This window comes from Agelaius tricolor, unplaced genomic scaffold (assembly GCF_023055355.1).
Source record: "Agelaius tricolor isolate 1412-34295 unplaced genomic scaffold, bAgeTri1.0.p SCAF_7, whole genome shotgun sequence".
Taxonomy (NCBI): domain Eukaryota; kingdom Metazoa; phylum Chordata; class Aves; order Passeriformes; family Icteridae; genus Agelaius; species Agelaius tricolor.
In genome coordinates this window covers 8,822,993-8,845,060 of record NW_027269267.1, presented here as the reverse complement: position 1 = coordinate 8,845,060, position 22,068 = coordinate 8,822,993, and the positions used below count along the sequence as shown (strand labels likewise).

The window sequence follows — 22,068 nt, the reverse complement described above, 5'->3', positions numbered from 1 at the left end:
CATGTTAAACAAGCACCTACTTCAATAGTCAGAACACCCTAGAACATTTTATTTTATACCACAGCCCACCTTCTGTTGGCTCATCTTCACTTTAAAGAGTTACTAAAGTCAATGCCATTGTCCCAGAGAGGTTGTTCTCAGTGACTTCCCAATATTTTAGAACAATACCCAAAAGAAGCAGGTCACTGCACTCCTGCTAAGCACCCACACCGATTTGATGTGGGGGCTTTCCTCTCACTATCTGCTGGAAATTTCTTCTTGTTGCTGGTGTTGATCTTCTCAGAGAAGTTGTTGAACTGATTTCTTGCATTGTTTGTTTACTGTATTGTCTTGGTCTGGAAGGACAGGAGTCTGCTAAGGAAGGCAGGAGCCTCCCCTGAAATGGAGAATGTAAACCCTCCCCACCCCTCTGAATTGCTATAAATTTTAAATTAAGGGGCTCTCAGGCAAAAAATAGGGGAGCAAGAAATAACAATTCTTTAATAGGGAAGAAAATAAAAGGTAAAATAAACAATGCAGTGCACTAGAACAACACTGCCAGAGTCAGAACCCAGCCTGGCACCCTGTGGGGTGCTGGCAGCAGAACCATTGGAATTGTGGCTGCAGCCCTCCTGCAGTGTCAGCGCTGGTTCTGCTGCAGCAGGGATCCTGTAGAGAAGGATGTGTTCTTCCTCTGAAGATCCAGGGAAGAGGCAGCTGCTGTTCCTCTGGGGAATCCCGTGGAGAAGCCGTGCTGGTGTCTCAAAACCTCTGGATTAGATCTGGGTAGCAATGCTTGGCTCCTCCCCCTGGGCTCACATCTCCCAATGGGATGCTGTAGTTCTTATCAGCCATGCAGGGACATTCAATAGCTGTTATCAGCAATGTCCCCTCCTGAGGGAGGTGTGAATGTGGTCACTCAGAGAGAGAGATAAGGCAAACTGCCCACTTGACACAAGACACCTGCCATACAGATGGAAACTGAAAACATCTTGCCTTGCAATCTGGAACACTTCTCTCTGAAGACTGCAACGCTCCAGCCGCTCCCCCAGCCAGGACCACCAGGCTGATCCCTGCTCTGGTCACAGTCAATCCTTGGCTCACATCCTCTCCTTGAAGCTGCCAGGAAGCAACAAGGGACATCCCAACAGACTGCCCTGCTACTGCTCCTTCATGCTGCTCACCCAACTTGCCATGAGAGGCTTTCCCATCCATTTCCTCTGGCCCTTATTAGGATTCCAGGAAGGATTTTTCTTTAAAAGAAATTTCCAATTTCCTCTCGAAAATTAGCTGTAGTGGAAACATTCACACATCAGAAATAATGGCTAACATAACCACCTAGCTTTACTGTTTTATTGTCATTGTACATTTTGCAATTACCTTTTCCTCTCCCCTGCTAGCTAAGCCAAGAGACTGACTGTGACATCAAACCATAATTTGTATGGTCATCGTTATAAATTTATGAAAGCAAGTAATAGTTTGTCTTATGGAATAAAATAACACAGCATGAAATTAGAGTAGCTTATCTTCATATTCCTTGGACAGCACATTGTTGCTCCCTGATGGGTTGAAAGCTCTTTCTTTTGATAAACTCACTAGTATCTGCCTTTGTTCTCTCCTAGTGAGATATTTTAGTGACAGAAACATCCAGAAACATTTTCTCAGCATTGCCCTACGGAGGATAAATCCAGCCCTTCTTGTCCCCAGCACTCACTGGGGTTCACTTTTGTTTCAGGAAGGGAATACTGTGGTCATCAGAAAACACAGCCTCTCCAGTGCACATTTACCTGGGGATTGTTGAGCAATATGCTCTCCAGTTCTCTCTATTTTTCCATATTGCCTCCTGTTAATTTGTGTGTCAGCAGCAGGAATCAAGTGGCATTTGAGCAGTTCCTCTCCAGGGATTCAGCACAATCCAGCCCGGGCCAGTGGGCACTTTCCTGGCTCCTGGGGCTGGTCCAGCACAGGCCAGAGTGCCCTTGCTCAGCTCCTGGACACAGCTGCAGGTTCCTCACTGTATTGCTCCACTTCCAGGTTGACTTTAGTCCATGTATTTTCTCTCTTCCACCTGCCACCCTCCTCCCCCAGTTACAAATGAATGTTTGTGTACAGCTCAAGGAGAAACACCTTCACAGCTTCATAAAAATAAATGATGTCAGCCTGACACTGAGTTAGTCAGGAAGTTCTGCTGAGGACAAAAGCTGCTCTAAAGCTGCATCATGCAGGATTTAGCAATCCCACCTGTGCTAGAGGGTGGGCCTACTATCCCACAAACTGTGTGCAAGGACAGGGGAACTGGTAATGACACCCATCTCCCTGAAACAGCCACAGGGCTTTAAAAAATGTTATGGCAAGAATCACTGTTTACTGCTGGATAGCTGAGCACTTCTTGTGTTGAAAGAGGAATATTGCTCACCTCTCTCATTCTTGCTGGTGTGGGTCAAAGTCCAGATCAAACAGGTGGTGTGACCTGAGCTGCTCCCCAGACAAGTGAAAGGAGTGTTTTGTGTTGAATGCCAGACACTTGTGGTCTGAAAACAACTCTTCTTCTGATTCTCTTAGCATAACTTCATTAGTGACAAGGACTGAGAGTGAAAGTGACAGCCTCATCATTTGATTTGATTGCTTATTGTGTTAATTTGGTATGGAAGCACTTTGAAGCTATTAATCTATTGATTCATTTTTACTTGAGAACATAATTTGATTACCGTATTTTTTGCATTTCTATTAGCTTTGTAAATAAACCAAGTAGCGTGCTTGCTTTCAATTTATGTTTGCTCTATCATTCAGTTTGATAAATTATACAAAAAAGGCCACTGATCTGGTTAGGTTAGACCATTCCTAACATGGCAAAGGCAAGTCTATCCATGCAGCTCTTCTTCCACATTATCCATATACAACATTTACAGCTTTGCTCTGTCCAGCAGCACTACCCATCCCCCTATTCATAAAGCACAGCTGGCTCCTCCAAGTGCATCACAGCTCTATTTTCTGATGTGTGAGCCACATTTTTTGCAGCTGCATTAACCAACTTGTGCCAACGTCCCTCTAAGCCAGTACCAGCCCACAATCACCCTCCAGTATTTCTGGGTGGAGTTCTGCTCCCCATTCACCCACAGTAGCTGCTCATGGGTATATGGGTATGCATATACAGCCTCATAAATTAGGGCAATCTGAATTCATAAAAGCAGGCAGGCTGTTGGTGTTTTGGGCTGTTTTTAGCACTGCTGCTCAGCTGAAGCAGGAAAAATGGATGCAGGCTAGGCATTTAACTTGCTGCTCTCCAAACACAAAACACTTTTCACCATTGCCAAGGTGTTCACTTCCAATCTCAAATTCTAAGGGAATCTGACACCTATTGTAAGCAACATCTCATGGAATTAATTTACTTTTTACAGGTCTCAAACGAGGAGATGCCATGAAAGCTATGGTGTTGAGTGCTGCTTCATAAACTGGCCTAAATTTAGGTTTTGTTATTTACAGCTAGAGCAGCAATGCATTTCAAAGCACTGGTTGGACTGTAGCTAGGAAATTGATGAGAGATCTAACCTTTAAAAATGTGTCTTCTTTGTCTAATGAAAGATAGCCACCTATTCTTCCTCTCTCCTGTAAGGCCAATCTTCACCCTCCGGCTTTGCAACATCATCATCCTCAGTGTGGCCTGGGAGCACGAAATAAACTTCCCTCTAGAGACTGTCAGTGTTTCCTGGTCATGGACACGGACAGTGAGTCATCAATCAGTTAAGTACAAAGCTGGAAATTAGCTGGGAAAATGAGGGAGAAAGATCCCCTCAAATATTTGTGCCTAAGCAGACAGAGATCCTGCTCAGCCAAGCTTAAATCCGTTTGTGTTTAAGCAAACATTTGAGTGGCCACTGTCTGTTCACAGGGAAATGGGGAGAGAGGCTGTTCATCAGTGCTTGTACACACACAAATCCACACTGCAGAAATGTTGTCTTACATATCAAGAGTTCTCTTATCATTATAGTGCAAGGATTCCATATCACCAGAGTTTGGTACCTGCTTGATGTTTCTCATAGGCATCTCCTCCAAGCACTAAGCACTCCTCTTCCTGGCCCTTGCAGCAGCCAACTGACTCCAGTTCCCAGCAATTCACTCTTTTATAATACAGGTCTTGTTGGCTACAGGTGTGGCCTGTTAACATCAGGTCTGCTCCTAATCTTTAGTAATTAGTTCAGCTACAACTCTTTAGGGGATAAGATTACATTCTATACCATCTTCATCTACCCATCTACTGTATCCCCCTAAATTCCCCCTTTTTCTTTTAATTAAAGAGTTGCAGCATTTCTGGAAGGACATATTCAAATAAACATTGTGATGCATTTATACATTTCATTTAGAACTAAGAGTAATACAAGTGTTCAAGCAGCATATTATAGTACCTATATATATTTCTAAATGTTAGTTCAGTTTTATAGCTTTTCTCAGTTTACAAAGTACTCATATTTAACAGACACTAATAGCTGTAATTGATATATTTTGCCATTAGTTCAGTATTCAAATCTGGTTTCCCCAAATCCACAGGGCAATAGAGTTTAGCCCTGAATCCACAGGTCATCCCAAATCCATGGGGCAATATAGTTCAGAATTTAAGTCTATTTTCTCCCAAATCACATCAGCATCACCATTTGTTCTCTTACATATCAAGAGTTCTCTTATAATTATAGTGCAAAGATTCTATATCACCGGAGTTTGGTACCTCCTTGATGTTTCTCATAGGCAGCTCCTCTAAGCACTGACTGTTCCTAACCCTTGCAGCAGCCAACTGACTGCAGTTCCCAGCAATCCACTCTTTTATAACACTCTTCTGATTGGCTACAGGTGTGGCCTGTTAAGATCAGGCCTGCTCCTAATCTTTAGTAATTGGCTCAGCTGCAACTCTTTAGGGGATAAGATTACATTCTACACCATCTTCATCTGTCCATACTGTATCCCCCTACACAGGAATTGGTACCAACATGCTTTAACCTTCACTGTGTGGGTAGGGGGTGTTTGGGAGAGTGTGAGGAAGCACAGAGAGACCAGGGAACAAAGCAGGCAATGCTCTCAGTCCAGACCCATGTGATGGATGCCTGGCAGTGGTGAGGAAGAGGAGGAATCCTTGAGAAGTGGTGAAGTCCTTGACCAGGAGCACAGGATGAGATGCCTGATCAGGAGCTGGGAGGGTGCAGATGAGTAAAATTCTTTATGTGCACTGCCCCACTTCAGCTTTGACCTTAAAGATCACTGAGATGGAGTTGTTTGGTTGAGAGAGGGAGACACTGATAACTATTTAGTACATGGTTCAAAGCCTGACTCCTGTCTGGATGAAATGGACAGCGACCAGCCCTGCTGTCAAGAGATAAGTGTGGAAAGAGAATTGGGTATCTTGGCAAGATTTCTGCTGGAGCTGAATTCAAACTGCAAAGTAATTCATCACTTGCAACTCTTCAATCCTTATTACCCTCTTTGCTATCTTGAATCAAAATCCTCTGTCTTCTGGAGTTCAGTTCTTATTTTAACTGAGATGTTTTTCCTGAAGAGTAACTCTTCAATTTAGGGGCAGGCAATAAATTAATAAAGAGATAGGTATAAATCATCACTTGTGACTTGGAATAGCTCTGCAATTATTCGGGTCTATAAGGCTTAGCTAATGTTTCTAATGTAATATTCTGCCATGAGATTTAATTTGCCTCATATGAGTCATTTAGTAACATAAGCATGGATTTAGAACTGACAAATATCTATTAAACCAGTATGTCCAGGTACAATAGGGTGGATTTGTCCATCACTAGGTATTATGGCAACAGTAAGCAGATGATTTTGGATAGATAGCCTCAACTGTAAACTCTATTTAATTACAGGGTTTTTTTTCTCTTATTGTTATCTGTCTTCCATTGAGCCAAGTGCATCAAGAGCTCTCTCACATGAGATTTCTGGGCATAAACAACTAATTTACATTAAGTGGTTTTTTTAGTCATCTGCCTGTTACGTTCCCATCTGGATATAATTCCACACCATGGATTTGGCCCTTTTCTGTGGATTGGAAGTGGCTTGTTGTCACCCTGGGAGCTCATGACTCAGGTATAAGATACCACTGAGGTCACAAAAACCACAGAAGGTTATAGCAACAATTACCACACCTCCAGTTACTTAAATTGAATTGTCTGTGACGTTCCCAACACACCTCCATGTCCTGTTGTTTGAGTGTGCTAGAAATGATATTGCGCTTTTCATAAGATAATGGCAATTAGCAGAACTGTGCTCGGTGGTTATTTTAGGCAGCATTGTCTCTGATGTGAGCCCTCAGTTTTTTTCTCAGCAGTTGTCATGGTGGACCTGAACATGATATTCTTCTTGGTCACAAGGTCCTTGACTATGAAAGTGGTTAAAACTGGCTTCAAAGTGACTTGTCATAAAAAAAAACTCTTCCAAGCAATATCAGTGGGAAAGCACCTACTGGTTAAAGGGAGAAATGTAAACAGAATTGAAAAGCAAAAGCTAAGAGGGGAAGGTACTCAGTCAAGACCTGACACTCTCTGTGCCTGATCTGTGCTTTTCTTCACCACCTTTCTCTAGATAGGAAAAGGTGATGCACTTCTTGCTGCACCTGCATGTTACCCAGGGAGATAAAATTCCTCAATAAAAAATGAAAAGCGAGGCTGTACGCTTTCAGAGCTAAGCCTCATTTTTTAAATTCAAACTCCTCACATCTTCAGGCAAAATAGCATGCAGCATTTAATCTCCAGACTTCTTATTCCCATGTTTTGAATTAATATTAACCATGAACAATTCTACTGGAAGAAAAGACTGAACACCAGTGTTGCTGAATACACTCCTGGATGGGTACAGGTTTCTGAAGAGCCTATCAGCATTTCCTTGTTTTATTGTGCCTCACTAGAGGAAACTCCCAAAAAATCAGATAAGCCTGGAACCATAGAGCCTTAAAATTCCCTTGTAATCTACCTTCCAGACTTAATTTCTCTCTGCCCTCTTTCTACTCCACTTTGGAATAAAACAGGGCTTTAATCAGTGTAGATTACAAAATGCCCTCATCCCATCCTGCTTAGATTGCATGAATGGCCTATTGCTGGACTGTTCCCAACTTGACCCTCGTTGTGCATCCAAATTCAATGATACAGCCATTCATCAGCTTGATTCTGGCAGTGTTATACATGCCCTCTGAAACATTATTTTTGGCAGGCTCTCAAAGCACGAGTGACTTCCAGCATACAAATCTCATTTGCTGCATCATCTCCTTCGTGATCCTTGATCAGCAGGAGCTCAGCACCTCGGCTGACTAGCACAGAGCCAAAAATAGTGTCTTTGTCAGTGCAAGTCTGAATAACCATGAATATGGAACCTCAGTGACAGCAGCTGGTGCGTGCTCTGGGACTGCTTTTCTCCACCTGTGTTCAAGGGAGCTGGTCAGCAGGAGGAAGGTGCCCTAAAAGCACTTGCATCTGGTCCCTAAATTAAGCAAATGTTGCAGTAAGTTAATTTGTCCCACCAAGGCCTGTCTGGAGATGGTAACTACAAAGAGCAGGCCCCTAAATCAGGGCCTTTTTTGTGGTTAGAAAAGCAGTAGTAATGACTGTGTGTAGTTTTTAAGCTCTGGAAAGTTTTAGAAGCATTTCTATTGTTTTTGATGGCCTGGAGTTCAACATTAGTTACCCCTGTGCTACCAATGGGGAAATGGCAGCACAGGACAGACCTGGGGATCTCCCTGACGCTCAGATTTTCTTCTTGGAGGATCAGTTCTCAGGCTTTTTCTAAGATTGCTGGATCTCACCTCTTTAACCTCTCAAAAGCTCCAGCAGAAAGCACAAGGTGCCCTGTGTGCAAGCTGTGAGTGTCCCTGAAGCAGCTCTTTGGGAAAGCACTAGGAAGTAATGGATTGCTGCAGTGCCTTATATAACCCAGCAATACCCACACCCCTGATCCCCCTGAAACTGCAGAAATGCTGTGGGGCTCTGCTCAAGTCCATCAAGGCACAAGAGACACCACTGCACCCCAAACACCCCTCTTCAGACACTCCTGCAGGAAAAAAGCTGGAGGAGCTGCCTGGACACTGGCAGTGTCCTTTACCCCCTTGGAGGGAACCTCAGGACAAGAAGTGATTCAGCAGATGATGCAGTGCAGGAGTGATTTGCTTGGCAGAGACCCCACTGCAGGTCTAAAGCTGCTGTTCTACAGCACCTCTTCCACTGGAAATGAATAAAACCAAAACCTTTGCCTCCCACAGAAGGCAGATACTAAACAGGAAGCCACCTTAGGTGATATCCCAACCTAGCAAGTAGGAGTCAGCCTCCCTGGCTGTAGTTTTGGAATAAAACAGGGCTTTAATCAGTGTAGATTACAAAATGCCCTGATCCTATCCTGCTTAGATTGCATGAATGGCCTATTGCTAGACTGTTCCCAACCTGGCCCTCCCTCTGCATCCAAATTCAATGATACAGCCATTCACCAGCTTGATTCTGGCAGTGTTAAACATTGCCACCTGAGGTGATATCCCAGCCTAGCAAGCAGCAGTCAGCCTCCCACAGCTTTGTTCCCTCAGCCAGGCTGACTGGAGACCTTGTGCTCCTCAGTGCTCTGAGAGCTGAGCCCAGCCCTTGCCAGAGCAGCTCTTTGTGCCCTTTTAATGACACAAAAAACAAGCACTCAGACTGCAAGTGTGATTCTTCACTGAGTTGTGCATATTTCATGCCAGTAAATAACTGCAGTAAAATCTATGTTCTAAGCCAGTAAAATCTATTTTGTGATGATGAGGGATCAGGCTCAGTAAAACGTATCCAGAAATTAAACAAGTAAAACAGAGCAAACAGCTCTGTCCTATCAAGGTGATTTATATCCTGTTAACCACAAGAAAAAAAAAAAACAACCCAACATGCTCAAGAGACATCTGGAAATGAAAATTAACTAAACCCAGACTGATGACATAAACAAGAGAGAAATACAGCCTACAGATCTGTGTAGCTGAGCCTGATGTATATCACAAACTAGATTGCTTGGGGTTTTTGTTTTTAAAAGAACACAACAAATCAGGGAGGAAGTTTTCCATTTAAAGCCATAACTTCTCAATTCAGACATTTGCGAGGGCATAAAAGACAGAAGCATGGAGGAAAAAAATCATCTGCTGAGTTCCACATGCATGTTGGTCCCAGAACTGATTGAATAGCAATAACCCTTATTTGAGAATCATTTTGGTTGCCAGAATTCACAAATAATATAATTTACAACCTGTTGTATGACCACCTTCAGATTTAACTGAATTAAAAAATACATATTAGCATATACACACAAAAATTTAGAAAAAATAGTTTTAATTTTAATTTTAATTTTAATTTAAGAAATAACCGTTGAGCAAGCACATGGTTTCCCTGTTGCAATATTGTCTTACACTAAGGGCATTCACTCCTCATTGTGAAAAAATTTCTGGGTTTGGTGCATTTCCTCTAAATGTATGAGAAGGATGTACATGCCACATAGATAAAAAAAAATCTGGGCATGGTTTTCACCTCATTGCTGACCTTGACTATTCTCTTCCATACCTAGCTCTGAAATCTTCATCCAAACTGCAGTGGGATCTGCCATCTGTTTGATTCCCCTGCAGATCTGGGCAGAGCAGTTTTATGATCTGTTTCCATGTCTATAATAGAATCTTTATAAAGATGGCAAATGTTACCACTTAAAACACCAAGGAGATGTTGGCTTATTTTTTATTTTCAGTATTGGAAAAAAATATTTGGAAAAATATTGGGAAAAAAAAAAAGCTTATTATGGAGCTTTCATTTGCTCATATTACCCCCAAGACCCCACCAAAACAAACATTTGCTAAAATAATGGTAAACTCAGCAAACCAGAAAGGTTCAGGTTTTGAACTATATACCATTAGATCTTAAACAGTACTGCCTGCCAAATCCAGAGTCCACATCATTTTCAAGCACAAGTAATTTTCAAATTTTCAAATACCAGGCTAGTTCTGCAATGCTGACAGACTAAAATGATCTCCTGCTTTACTTAGAAGTTGACCCAATTTGACAGAAATATCTTCAGGAGAAAGCAAATGTAGAAGTTTTTATTTTATTTGATACTACTTTACTGACTACAGCAAAGCCCTGAAGGTCAGTAATGTTATCCAGGCACTAAATGCCAAATCCTGCATCAAAACACATCCCAGAAAAGTGTGCCTGGTTCTTTTATTCCTGCATGGGAATGGGGAAGTCTTTCCTTATGGAACCCCTTCCTTGGTGAACCCATCCTGTGTCTTTATTGTCCTGCTCCTGCACAGAAATAACACAATGTCAGTAATTCATAAGGATCATAGAGGCCTTTGCTGTGCTTTGTGAAGTCACCAGAACCCAGTGAAAGGCAGTTTACAATCTAGCTTGGTGTGGAAACCCAGGGCACTGGGAATATTTCTGTGTCTGCTCTGGGGTGCCCTGACCCCCAGGGGAGCACTGACTTTGACCCTCATTCATGGAGAAAGTTTCCTAAACTCCAGAATAGACTGGAATCCACAAAAGTGTGAAATAGATGATAGAGAGCAGTGTAGGTGTATCACTTGGTGAGAAATTGAGGTTTTGGGGTTTTTAGTATGTTGTGGATGGAAGCAAGATGGAGTGCACAGGGCGTCATCTGTAACCATGATATTTTCTGAAAAATCCTTTCCTTAGGATTTTTTCTCCTGAGAAGCCGAGAGGCCTCAGGAACAAAATGTAAACAATGGTTATCTGCTGCTGTGGAATGCAACAGGTGCATCTGTGATTGTCTCATGTGGTTGTTTCTAATTAATGGCCAATCACAGTCCAGCTGTCCAGACTGTCTCAGTCAGACACAAGCCTTTGTTATCATTCTTTTTCTATTCTTAGCCAGCCTTCTGATGAAATCCTTTCTTCTATTCTTTTAGTATAGTTTTTATATAATATATAGCATAAAATAATAAATCAGCCTTCTGAAACATGGAGTCAGATCCTCATCTCTTCCCTCATCCTAAGACCCCTGTGAACACCATCACAATCGTCCTGGGTTTGTTCTTCATGCTTCTTCTTCCTTCTTCTCCATGGGTTTGGGTGGCATTTTGTAATTGGGCAGAAAAGTCCCCATTGCAGCTCTTTGAGATCAGTTATTGGGTTAAAAAGGAAATAATCCAGGTGTCAGTTCTTCATTGGATATTTTAGCTTTAAAAGACCATGGAACAAGAGATTGTTGGCCATTTTTGTGGTGCTTTTCCAGTGCACTGAGCTTGGTGTGGGCAGCATGCAAAACTCCAGATAAGATAACAATAAACAAGAACCTGAAGACCAAAAAAATCCAGTGTGTCTCTCTTTCCTGACACAAGACCACTCCAGGAGGGTATCCCTCAACAGGGGAGCCCCCTGGGAGGGCCCAGCCAGAGTCTCCAAAGTCAGGGAATTGGTGACAGTTTGGGTTTGTGTGACTGGTGCAGTCCTTATAGCCTCTTATGGACATCATGGAACTGCCTCATGACAACCTCCCTAAGGGGGTCTGAGGGAGAAAAGATCCTGTGCAGGTCTGCAGGCTGGCCTGGGCTTGGAGAGGACTGCAAAGTGCAAGGTGGAAGGAGAACACTGTAATGGAAAAAGAGGACAGTCAGAGAGACTTCATTCCTAAAGCCTGCAGGTTCTCAGGCACCAAAGTGATGAGTAAGAGACTTGCTGAGCTCTTCTTCCCCACAGGGGACATTCCACACAAGTGTCACTGGGGCTGAGGGCAGGCTTTGTGCCCCTCATCCATGAGGCCAGCATGCCAGCAAGGACATATGGGATGTTCTGGGGTTCTTGGGTCTGAAGCTCCAGGGAGAGCTGTACAATGTAGGGGGTTCTGCAGAGATTGTTTCCACAGGCTGTGGTTGTGGTGAGGTTTATGCAGCCCTGGTTTTATGTTCTCTTTTGCTGTATGAAATTGAGTATTGAATACAAGTGACATCATTAAAAATATTTCAAATTAGTCAATAAACTATTTATCTCAGTTCCTAATACAGGTATATTTCTGGGGGTCTGTCAAGAAAAAGAAGAAATTTTAACAAATACACACAATTTAGGACAAACATGGACATCCCAGATTTCAGAGGCAATAAATCAATAAAAATTTTATCAGCCTCCACTGTGCATCCTTAAAAAGGAAAGTCCTAGCTGATTCTCTGTTAGTTAAAAATCTCTGTATCTCCAGTCTGAGCCTGGATGAGGAGAGGGAGAGGGAGAGGGAGAGGAGAGGAGAGAGGAGGTACCTCAGTTATCCAGCAGTGCCCATAAGGAGGATGGGGGGAGCATGAAGCAAGATGTCCTGGTGCTTTCCCTGTGCACCTCCCTTTGCCCTGGGCTCCTCCTTTCACTCCTGCTGCTCCAGCACAGGGTGCTTTGCTCCCAGTGCCAGGGAGGCTTTGTGAACGAGCTACTGCTCTGCTCCCAGTGCCAGGGAGGCTTTGTGAATGAGCTGTGGGTGCTTCTTGCATTCCTTGACCTGAGTCCATCTCGGGTGGGTGGGCGGCCAGCTGGAGCACAGGCATGGCTGCAATGTGGCTGCAGCATGATCAGGAGAGTGCCCAGCCTAAAAGCTCCTCCAGAGAGAAGGGCAGCCCTTCCATCTCCACCAAGGCTTCCTTCTCACAGAGCTTTCCCAAAGGTTTGATTCAGGATGGGACACCTGCACCCCTCGCCTCAGCTGGCCCCAAGCAGTCCAGAGCCCAGGAGGAGCAGGAGGGTGTGCTCAGGGTCAGGGTCAGACAGGCTGTGCTTGGCAGACTGGCACAAATTGAGGCACAACTGTGCCTTAGAGGAGCAGAGCTCCTCACCCAATGGCTCAGGGAATTGCTGGATGGCTGTGGAGGAAAGGAGGCTGCTCATGAGGGAGCTGACAGGGACAAGCAGTGGGTGTCTCCAGGGAACAGATTGCTCCTCCAGAAGGAAGGGATGTGGGCACAAAGCAAGAAAATCCTGCACAAGGGAAGCAAAGCTGCTCTCATCCACCTCCCAGCTGAGCCAAGAAACAAGCAGGGTCTGAGTGAGCAGTTCTGCTCCATTCCCCAGCATCACAGGGAAGGAATCTGCTCCACAATGGGCAGCTGGGCCTCTGAGCTGGGGCCAGAGCTTTTGTGTGCTCATGTAAGAGATACCTGAATGCTACATGCAACAGGCTGTCCCTGAAAAACAAGAACTTTGCCTGCACTGGCACTGATGTGGGCACAGGATGTGCTCTAAGTATCAGTCCTGTTTCTTTGGTTGTTTTAAGATTTGTTGTCCCACACTTTACCTGTAATGAATTGTTTTTTAAATGGTATTGCTTGATACAGCATAATTCTATTCACTAAAACATGCGACAATTTTGTTGTCATTTTCTCTTTTCATCACTAGCAAATTGTTGTTAGATACTTGGCAGCTTTAAAAATCAATCATCTCATTTTTTGAAGATAAGAAGAGGAGCCATTGTTTAGAGGAGGAGAAGGAAAATTAGACATCATATAGAGAGAAAACACATTGGATCAAAATCCATGCAGTGCACCTCAAATTCCTTTCATTATGTATCTGATATGATTATCATATGTACATGGTATGATTATATACTTATTTTACCTTGAGCATGGCTATTTACTAAAGAGCTCTTGGTGTTCCCATAGCCTCTGTGGTGCTTTTCACATTGGACTATCACACTCCACACCTTGACCTCCCTCAGCAGCACCTATGTTGCCCATGCTCCATCAGCTGTCCCTCCTGAGCTTTCCCCATCCCACTGTCCATAAACTGAGGACATCCAGCATTCCCTTTCCAAGACTTAGGTTATGGTTTCCTTTCCTCTGGAACTCGGCCTGAGATGCATACAAGGAAAAGCAAGCCTCAGGGGAAAATGAAGTTATAGTAGAGGAAATGTATTTGAATATCTGTATAGAGGCTTTGCCCCGGAGGTCCCGGTTGCCCCTGATGGGCTGCAGCTGTGATGTCCTTAATTGGGCTGCAGCTGTGACCAATGAAGATGACTGGGATAAAAGGGGGTGGGTTAGCCAGTCAGGGAGAGCCTTGGAGGAGCCCTGGTCTGAGAGAGAATGGCATGCAGCAGAAGGAGTCAGTGCAGAGCTGCAGCCATGAGAATGTGCCAAAGAGGTATGGACTTTATAAGTCTGAGAATATCATTATAGAACTCTAGAGAAATAGAACAACAACATGAAGTTTTCCCAAACCTGTTTGCAAGCTGGAGTGGTCTCTGCTGAAAGGATTTGAACACTCTTATGGCTGACACAAAACAATCCAGAGCCTGCAGCTGGGGTGACAAGGGTAAGAGCACCCCAGGCAAGAGGTCCATGTGTCACCTGTGGCTGCTGTCAGAGCCAAGGTCCAGGGCCTGGCAGGTCCTTGCAGGTGCCAGGCTGACCAGAGTCTCACCCAGCCCAGAAAACACCACACAGTACTCAGCCAGACATTCCCACATAAGCCAGGGGCCTGTGTCTGTCCCACTGGGGGATTGCTGCAGACAGAAAAGCTGGGATTTGCTCTCCTGCCCCTGTTTCTTATGCAAACTCTCACAGGCCAGCCATGACAATGGGTAACTTCTGCCAGCACCGAGAAGAGGCCGAGCTCTGCCTGCTTTTGCCTCAGGGCAGACAAAAGAGAAATCTAGTGGAAACAAATCATGGCACAGTCAAGAAAGGAGAAGGAGGCAAATAAAAACAGTACTGAATGCTTTGGTGTTCACAGTTTAAGCCAGTGCAGCCCAACCACACTCCTTGACAGAAGCAAATAACAGAAAACCATGGAGGAGGGGGACCTCATAGGTATTTCTTGGCTCCTCACATTGATCCTTCTAGAAGAAGAAATTATCTAATTCCTCCCAAGATTATTGTAAATTATCTACTGACCTTAAGAAAATGTCCAGGTATTCCAGGGATACACAAGAGAGAATCTGGTGCTGTTACTCATAACTACAAAGTAAAGAAAAACCAGATAAAATACAGTGTGACAAAGTAATTTGAGTGACTTGGCAAATGTGCAGGGTTAATTGTCACTTTATTGCTATAGATGAAGATAATAAAATTGCATGCTCCATTCTTCTTGCTGTGTGTCAAAACTCCCATCATCTGGAGATGTAATAATGCTTCTCCTGAAATAACATAGACCTGTTCTTTGTGTGTTTATATGCCCTTTGTGTATTTTTCTGCTCTCTGACCTCTTATCTTTTCCAAGTCCTCCACCCACCCTCTCTAAAGGCTGGTGATCTTATTTTATCCTGTTGTGGTAGTTATGCTTAGTCACAAATGTATTTCTGTTCCATTCCCTTCAAGAGGACCCTTCACAAAGCTTTGGAGTAATCAGGAAAGTCATCACAAGCCATGAGAAATACCTGCCTACAAAACAGCTGTAAACCTCCCTTTTCAATCAAGGCATTTTCTGAGAAATATGAAGAGTTATGAAAAGCTTATTTGTATCAAAGTTACTGATAAAAACCAGATATTACATGCCTGCTCTGAAGGGAAATGGGACATCTCTTTTTGGCCTAACATTAGAGCATGAACTGAGTATGGTTCATAAGGCATGAGATGCTTCCTACAAAGCATCCTAAAGACCTTCTTAAAAGGTTTAAGAAAGTTTCCTAACATTGCTACTTCCTCTGCAAACAGGTACTGCTGCCCATCAGTGTCAGCACCACGATCTCAATATTTCAGAGCCATCCCATGAGCCCTTTATGTTGAATCAGTGCTGAATCTGAATTTCATCCTAACTCATATGTGTTGCCAAACTCTGAACCTGATGTCTGTGTGTGCTCCCTTATGCCTGTGCTGCAGGAGACTGGGCCTTTCTTTCCAAGTTGTGGTAAGTGGAAATACCTTGGCTGACTTTGTCAACACTACATTAATCTCCTTACAGGCTCTTTTCTGGCAATTCATTCTCTGGCACTGGTTTTGAAACCCCACATCTCTTCCTTGGGGACCTATAAAGCCTGAGGCATCTTTAGAAAACACACTTTGGGGCCTGGGCCTGGCAGCTTGGTCCCACTGATGCATCTGTCAAAAGCATGCAGCCACCAGCCATGTGACAAATGTGCCACCAGCCATGAGACAAACTGGCTGCTGTGTGAGTGAGAGCTCTGCTTTTTTAGAGCTGAAGGATGCATGATGCAGAGGTGGCAGTGGGACCTGTACAGAGTTACCTGAACTGACCTGTGACCCCTCAGTGCAGCAAAAGTATCAGACACTTGTTTTTCCTCCTGCTTCCTGCATTTTGCCACAAAATTTGTGGTTACTCTGCAATGGAGTGATGATGGAGTGATGTGGTTACCCTCCAATGGAGGACAGCCACTGACAGGTCACATGGAGATAGGGGGAAAGGGAAAAGGACAAAAAACCCTCAAACCTCTGCTCTCCAGGGAGGATGAAGTGAGTGTGGATTATAAGCCTGAATGCCCAATAAATGATAGCAGAGGTTGCTGCCTTTACTTTCGACAGCACCACAGCAAATCTGTGAAAGGCCAGAATGGGCATGAAGAGAACAAAGCACCACATTTCTCACCTGCTGTAATTGCAGAAGGGTGTGAGACCTTTACATTTTTCCTCTACTACTCCCAGAAAGAAGTTATTTCCCCATCAAATAGCCAAGATCAGCTCCAGGTAAGGATGGAAGTCCTCATTTTCACTTTCAATGCTCTGCCACAGGATGCAGGACCTCCTTCTAGACTGATGCTTTGCAAACAGACTTAGTAAGACAGGATATTCCCTGTGCTTTATGAAGAAATAGGAATTTACAGATTAAAGAAGAATCCCTGCAAACTGCCAGTGTTTTAAAGAAATATTTTTCAAATGACACAGTTAGGCAAAAATGTCCTGTTTTGAATAACTACAAAAATGTTCTCTCTGTGGGGAGATGTGAAGAGCAATTATGTTCCCAACTTTGCAAACGTGGATTACACAACTGAAAATGTATTTTGCTTTAGAAAGGCTTGCTTTGATTTTGTTCAAGTAATACTTGAGAATCTGCCCTCCCAAATCTGCAAAACTACGATAAAAATATTTTTAAAAGGTAGATGTGTTTCCAAGCCACACATAAAGGCTAGCAATTGTTCAGTAATTCCATTTAAGCCTAAAATGTTTGATGGCTCGGTGCTCTTGTCATATTTTAATGGTATTTGCTGTAATCAGGCAGATTTTTGTTCAGCTCTGTTCAGACATTCTCAGTTTTAATCCAAAATTTGCATCTACATCCAATAAAGTATATCCTCCTTGACTGCATGCCAAGAAGCAACTCAGTTCCTCCACAGACAGCCTGGTGAGAAGACTGTAGGCTCAGGTGGAGATATCATGAAGCCTCTGTTTCTCAGTCCTCAGGACATCATCCCCTCCAGGGCCTGACATTTGTGAAAAAAGGAGCTGTATTTCCTGGTGTGGGCTTTTCTTCTTGCACCTCTGTTTTCTCTCTGGTTCCCTGGTGCAAAATCCTCTGAGCTTTACCAGCACTGTCAAGGGAGGCTTTGTAGGCACTCGTTCAGTTTAGATCCCCAGCACATCCTTCTGAGAAGACTCGGGGGATGTATCCCAAATTAGGCACTATGGGACAGAGTGACCTAAAATCACATGCTGTTGGCAGAAAATGGGAGTCTTTGTCAAAATCAGCATCTACCAAAATATCCATTCTGATTGATATTATAGTTTGTTTCATGCTTTCTTAAAAACACCTGAAGGGGAGGGGAAGTATAACCATAGCTACTGAAATAAATGGCTTCTGTCCCCTGGGCTGTGACAGCAGCATTTATCTTTCTACAGCCCATGTGTGAGAGGAAGGAAGAGAATTCTCCAGCTTGGAGCTATTTTCTGTCAAAAATCTTAGTGTAATTTTTGTACAGTGAATATTTATAACTGTTGTTAGTGTCAATACAATTTTTTGCAGTTAGTGCACTTATTTACATTTTAATGGCCAAGCCAATAAAGATTTATGCACCTGTCATCTGAATTTTCCACAAAAGTGGTGATTGCTTAAAAAAACCCCCAGTACCTCCTGCAGAATACTCCCTCTCCAATCATCTTTTAGATGCCTTCATTGTTTTGGGAAACAGTGGGCTTACAGCTCTAAAAGTCATAAGTTAAACCCAGCAAAATCCTGCATCAGTCTTCATGGCAAAACTTCTGCATATTACAAAAGCACTTGCTCAGGAACCATTTTTTTCTCACTCTGTTTTTCAAACACTGTCTCTTGAATGGCAAGGGCTGTTTAATCACTTTGATATGTCTCAGCTGCACAAACTACATTACTTTTGCAGCTTGAGGAGATTCGCTGTTTAGTGTTGACCTTGTTTTGGTTTTAATGCAGTTAAAGGCATAATTCAGATCCCTGCTTTGTGTGCAGCCACACCACTCAGGAGGGACACACAGTGCTCCAGCATCCACTCCCATGCACACATAACCTCCTCCAAAATGTGAACTACAGAAAAAGCCCTGAAAGCATCCCCTCTGTGCCTGCCCACGGTCCTGGCACAGCAGCCAGGACATGTGTGCCCTCATTCTGGCCATGCTTCTCCTGGAGGCAGCCAGCCCACAAACCTTTTTTATTCCCACACCACTGCTTTGGTGCCAGGGCTCTGCAGGATCAGCTCCTTTTCCATGCCCAGACTAGCCCGGTTATTTCCCTGCGGTCCATCCCTCCTCGCTGGATTCCCCAGGGGTGGCTGCGGTGACAAGGAGGAGGGTCGGGCTCTCTCGGGAGCTGTGTGCCCTCTCCGGGCTGCGCTGTCACTCAGCGCTGCTCCAGCCGAAGCTGAGGGTCTCAAAGACATAGAAATGTGAGGTTTCTGATCAGTATAGCTGGGGTTCAATGTCCAGAGTAGTTTTAGCATACAGTTCAGATTCGAGGCATAAAGCCGAGGCCAGGGGCCAGGCTCTTGTAAGGCACCGTCCATAGGTCACAGCTCTTACAGTTCCACACAAGCACCTGCATAGAGCTGCAGAAGAGGCACGGCATAGGCCGAGAGCTGGAGGAGCCCTGGCCCCCAAATAGCTTCGGTGCAGAGCTCTTGCTCAGCCAGACTGCGTGGCTGTGACCAGAGCACCGTCAAACCTGCCCTACTTGCCCTTGCTGTGGTCCCCAGACCTTTGAAGCTTGCAGGAACACACATTTTAATCGTGACACTGAAGGATGTTTTCTCCCGTACGGGCAATTCCCTCCGCAGCTCCGACCGTGCAGCGCCTCCATCCCCAAACCCCTGAGCAGCCCAAGCGACGCCTCCGAGCATCTTCCTGACAAAACGGGGCGGCCGGGGGGTGTCCTTCAGCTCATCTTTCAAAACCTCAACTCGCCCCGTCCCTGAGATGAATGTCACCCCCGCGGCCGCCCCCGGCAGGCGCTGCTGGAGCCCGTGCGCGGTGCCCGGAGCGGGGGTCCCCGGGCGGCAGCAGGAGGCGCGGTGAGCCCGGCCGCGGCAGCCGGGCTCTGAGCTCACCTCCCTCCGCCCCCCCGCTCCCTTCTCCCTCCCCCTTCCCTCCCTCCTCCTCCGCCTCCTCCCGCGCCCAGCCTGCAGCCGGGATCTCAGTATTATGGCATCGAGGAGAATGGAGACCAAACCCGTGATAACGTGTCTGAAAACCCTCCTCATCATCTACTCCTTCGTGTTCTGGGTGAGTGCGGCTCGGCGCGGCGCGGGCACACGGGCACCGCAGGGCACCGCAGGGCACGGCCCGGCACCCCCCGGCCCCACCTGCCCGGGGCGGGGGGCACCGGGGGCTCCGCAGCGCGGGGTGGCACCGCCGGGCGAGCGGGAACGGGGCATGTCCGCCGGATACAGATCTGCATGCACACACACACACACATATATATGAGCTCACACATATATATATATATACACACACATTTCCATGTATAAAAAATGATGGCTTTTGCCTCCTCTCGCGGCGAGCACATCCCCCCGAGCCCCCGCGGGGGAAAGTTGCAGGGGTCTCCCTGAAAGCCTCCATAGCCTGCGCCTTCCCTGCCGCCCCCCTGGCCGCCAGGACCGTGTCCCCACCCTCCAGGACCGTGTCCCCACCGCCGGACCGTGTCCCCACCCTCCAGGACCGTGTCCCCACCGCATCCCCGTCCCTCCGGGCGATGCCGCCCGAGCCCCCCCGGTACCTGCGCGCAGCGGGGGCTGCCCGAGCCCCGGCCGCTGTACCCGCGTTTCGTAACCGGGCTCAGGCTCCCGCAAACCATTTTCCTGACCCAGATGCATTAATTGAGTTGCCGCGATTGCCTGACACGGCCCGGCCGTGTTTTTCAGGCCCCCTCCGGGGGCTGGAGGTTTTCGCAGCGCCCCGGCCTGTTAGTCAGCAGATCCCCGGCAGGAGCCGCGTATCGCGGCGGCGATCGGCAGGTTAAGGACCTTTCAGTGGCACACGGTGACAAGACACGCTAATGGCCCCGCTGTGTGCAGTTAGGGACCTGCTCCGCACACCATCGGCACAGCGCACCGAGGCGCGTTTGTCACTTCCCAGCCGGGGGAGCTGGTTGTGCTCTCTCGGTTCGGTAGCTCTGCGCTGTGGAAAGTGTCTGTGAAACACACTGGCTCAAATCTTCATCTTTCTGCTTCAAAAGGCATTCTAAACAAAGAATTGCTTATTCATGGCAATAGCGTTTGACATCGTTAGAGTGAACATAGGACTTCAGCTGTTTCAACTTTAACTTCATAGGCTTTTCTTTTTTTTTTTTTTAAAGCATAACCAAAACACATTTTTGTTTTTCCATACTCATGGCAGTACCTCGGTGTTATTGGTTCCCTCATACCTCGTACCCTCCCCCCCGATATTTAACATATCCCCCCCTCTTCCTTTTATTAATAATCTTGGTGGCAGCAGAGGTGTCTGATGACTGAAATGGATAGGAAGCCAGAATTATCTGTTGGGGCTTTTGTTGGCAAGTAGATTCTTCACATTAGTCTCAAGGTGGCTAAGTTTATATACTTACCACAGTTTTAAGATTCATCCTTTCCAGTCCTCAGTTCTCAGCAGATCTGTAAAAAACCCCTCTTTATTCTGTGATGAGTGAGCAACTGCAGGAGCTCAGGCGAATTCATGGCATCTTTTAAAATTGCGTCTTTTTTTTTTTTTTTTAAAGTGATCGTTGTATCTGCTGCAGCCCAAATAAACAGAGGGCTTAGATCAGCATGCCCATTGAGCTAGCACATTTCACCAACGCTAATCTCATTTAAAAAGAGAGAATTGTACCCTGAGCCAAGCAGCTGGCCGAGGGCATTTGTGCTGGAGGCTGTCAGGATGCCAGGCCAGGTTGACAGCTGGGACCTCGTGGGGTAAATGGCACAGCTGAGCTCAGGGTGGGCTCTGTCAGAACCCAGGAAACGGGCTCCAGCAACACAGCTGTGCTGCTGGGATGCTCTGCTGTGAATTCTTTCCCTCTGAGCTGTGGGTCAGGCTCCTGTGTCTCCGGATCTTCTCCAAGGGCATGGCCCACTCTTCCAGTTACTTAACATTTGATGGCTACCAGAGTCTCTGTTTGTCCTCTTCCCTGAGCCTGGAAAACGAGGAGGAAATCAATGGTTGGGGACAGAATCCTGCAGCCATGATCAAAGGAGAATGAAGAATCATGCTTGCTGTTGCATCTGGTTTCTCAAGGCACCGGCCAAGGGACATAGGCAGGTGTCAGTGGGAGAAGACAGCAAAGGGTTTGGTAAAGGTCCAGAGCATTTGACAGCAGATTCTAAGTCTTTATCAGTTTTTCTGTGCTAAAATCTAATTCATATTTTTGTCCTCTTTCTGGGCTCTGAATCCATTTTTGTCCTCTTTCTGGGCTCTGAATCCATTTAGAATAAATTGGAGCAGGATGCCATGAGGAGAGCAAAAACATGGCATACTCTGGCTATCTGCTCATTTTGTTTTTTTCAGGCAAGTTTGAGAGCTGAGGGATGTATGGACTTCCCTCAACCCCACTCCATTATTTTCTGGGGTGATTTTTGTACTCTTAGAATCTGCTGGCTCCAGAGTCAGTGTAACTCAACTTGAGTCCTTGTGAATTCTCAGAGCTGAAAATATGGGAAGGATTCTATTGGAGGAACTATTTTAATTTTTTTTTTCTTGGACTGAGCTAAATACCAGAAGGAAACCAT

The 22,068-nt window shown here is 45.4% G+C and overlaps 1 protein-coding gene and 1 long non-coding RNA gene across 6 annotated transcripts in view; one reads left to right on the top strand and one right to left on the bottom strand.

Moving 5' to 3' along the window:
* Positions 1–454: 454 nt before the first annotated feature.
* LOC139591584 (uncharacterized) lies at positions 455–21,520 on the bottom strand. 5 transcript variants are annotated; one of them, XR_011679685.1, is made up of 4 exons: positions 20,913–21,520; positions 16,500–16,708; positions 14,852–14,914; positions 455–11,897 (listed from the first exon to the last, which is right to left on the bottom strand). It is a non-coding gene; the product is annotated as an uncharacterized lncRNA (long non-coding RNA). The 5 variants fall into 5 exon arrangements; XR_011679684.1 differs by lacking the exon at positions 20,913–21,520 and adding an exon at positions 20,085–20,432; XR_011679686.1 differs by lacking the exon at positions 20,913–21,520 and adding an exon at positions 20,085–20,432 and having other exon boundaries at positions 16,500–16,703.
* The window catches only part of TSPAN7 (tetraspanin 7), a 91,716-nt gene continuing 88,964 nt past the window's right edge, over positions 19,317–22,068 (top strand). Inside the window, exon 1 of the mRNA XM_071430312.1 lies at positions 19,317–19,591. Coding sequence (XP_071286413.1) covers positions 19,511–19,591 — 81 coding nt within the window. The 5' untranslated portion in view covers positions 19,317–19,510. The remainder of the gene's footprint in view (positions 19,592–22,068) is intronic.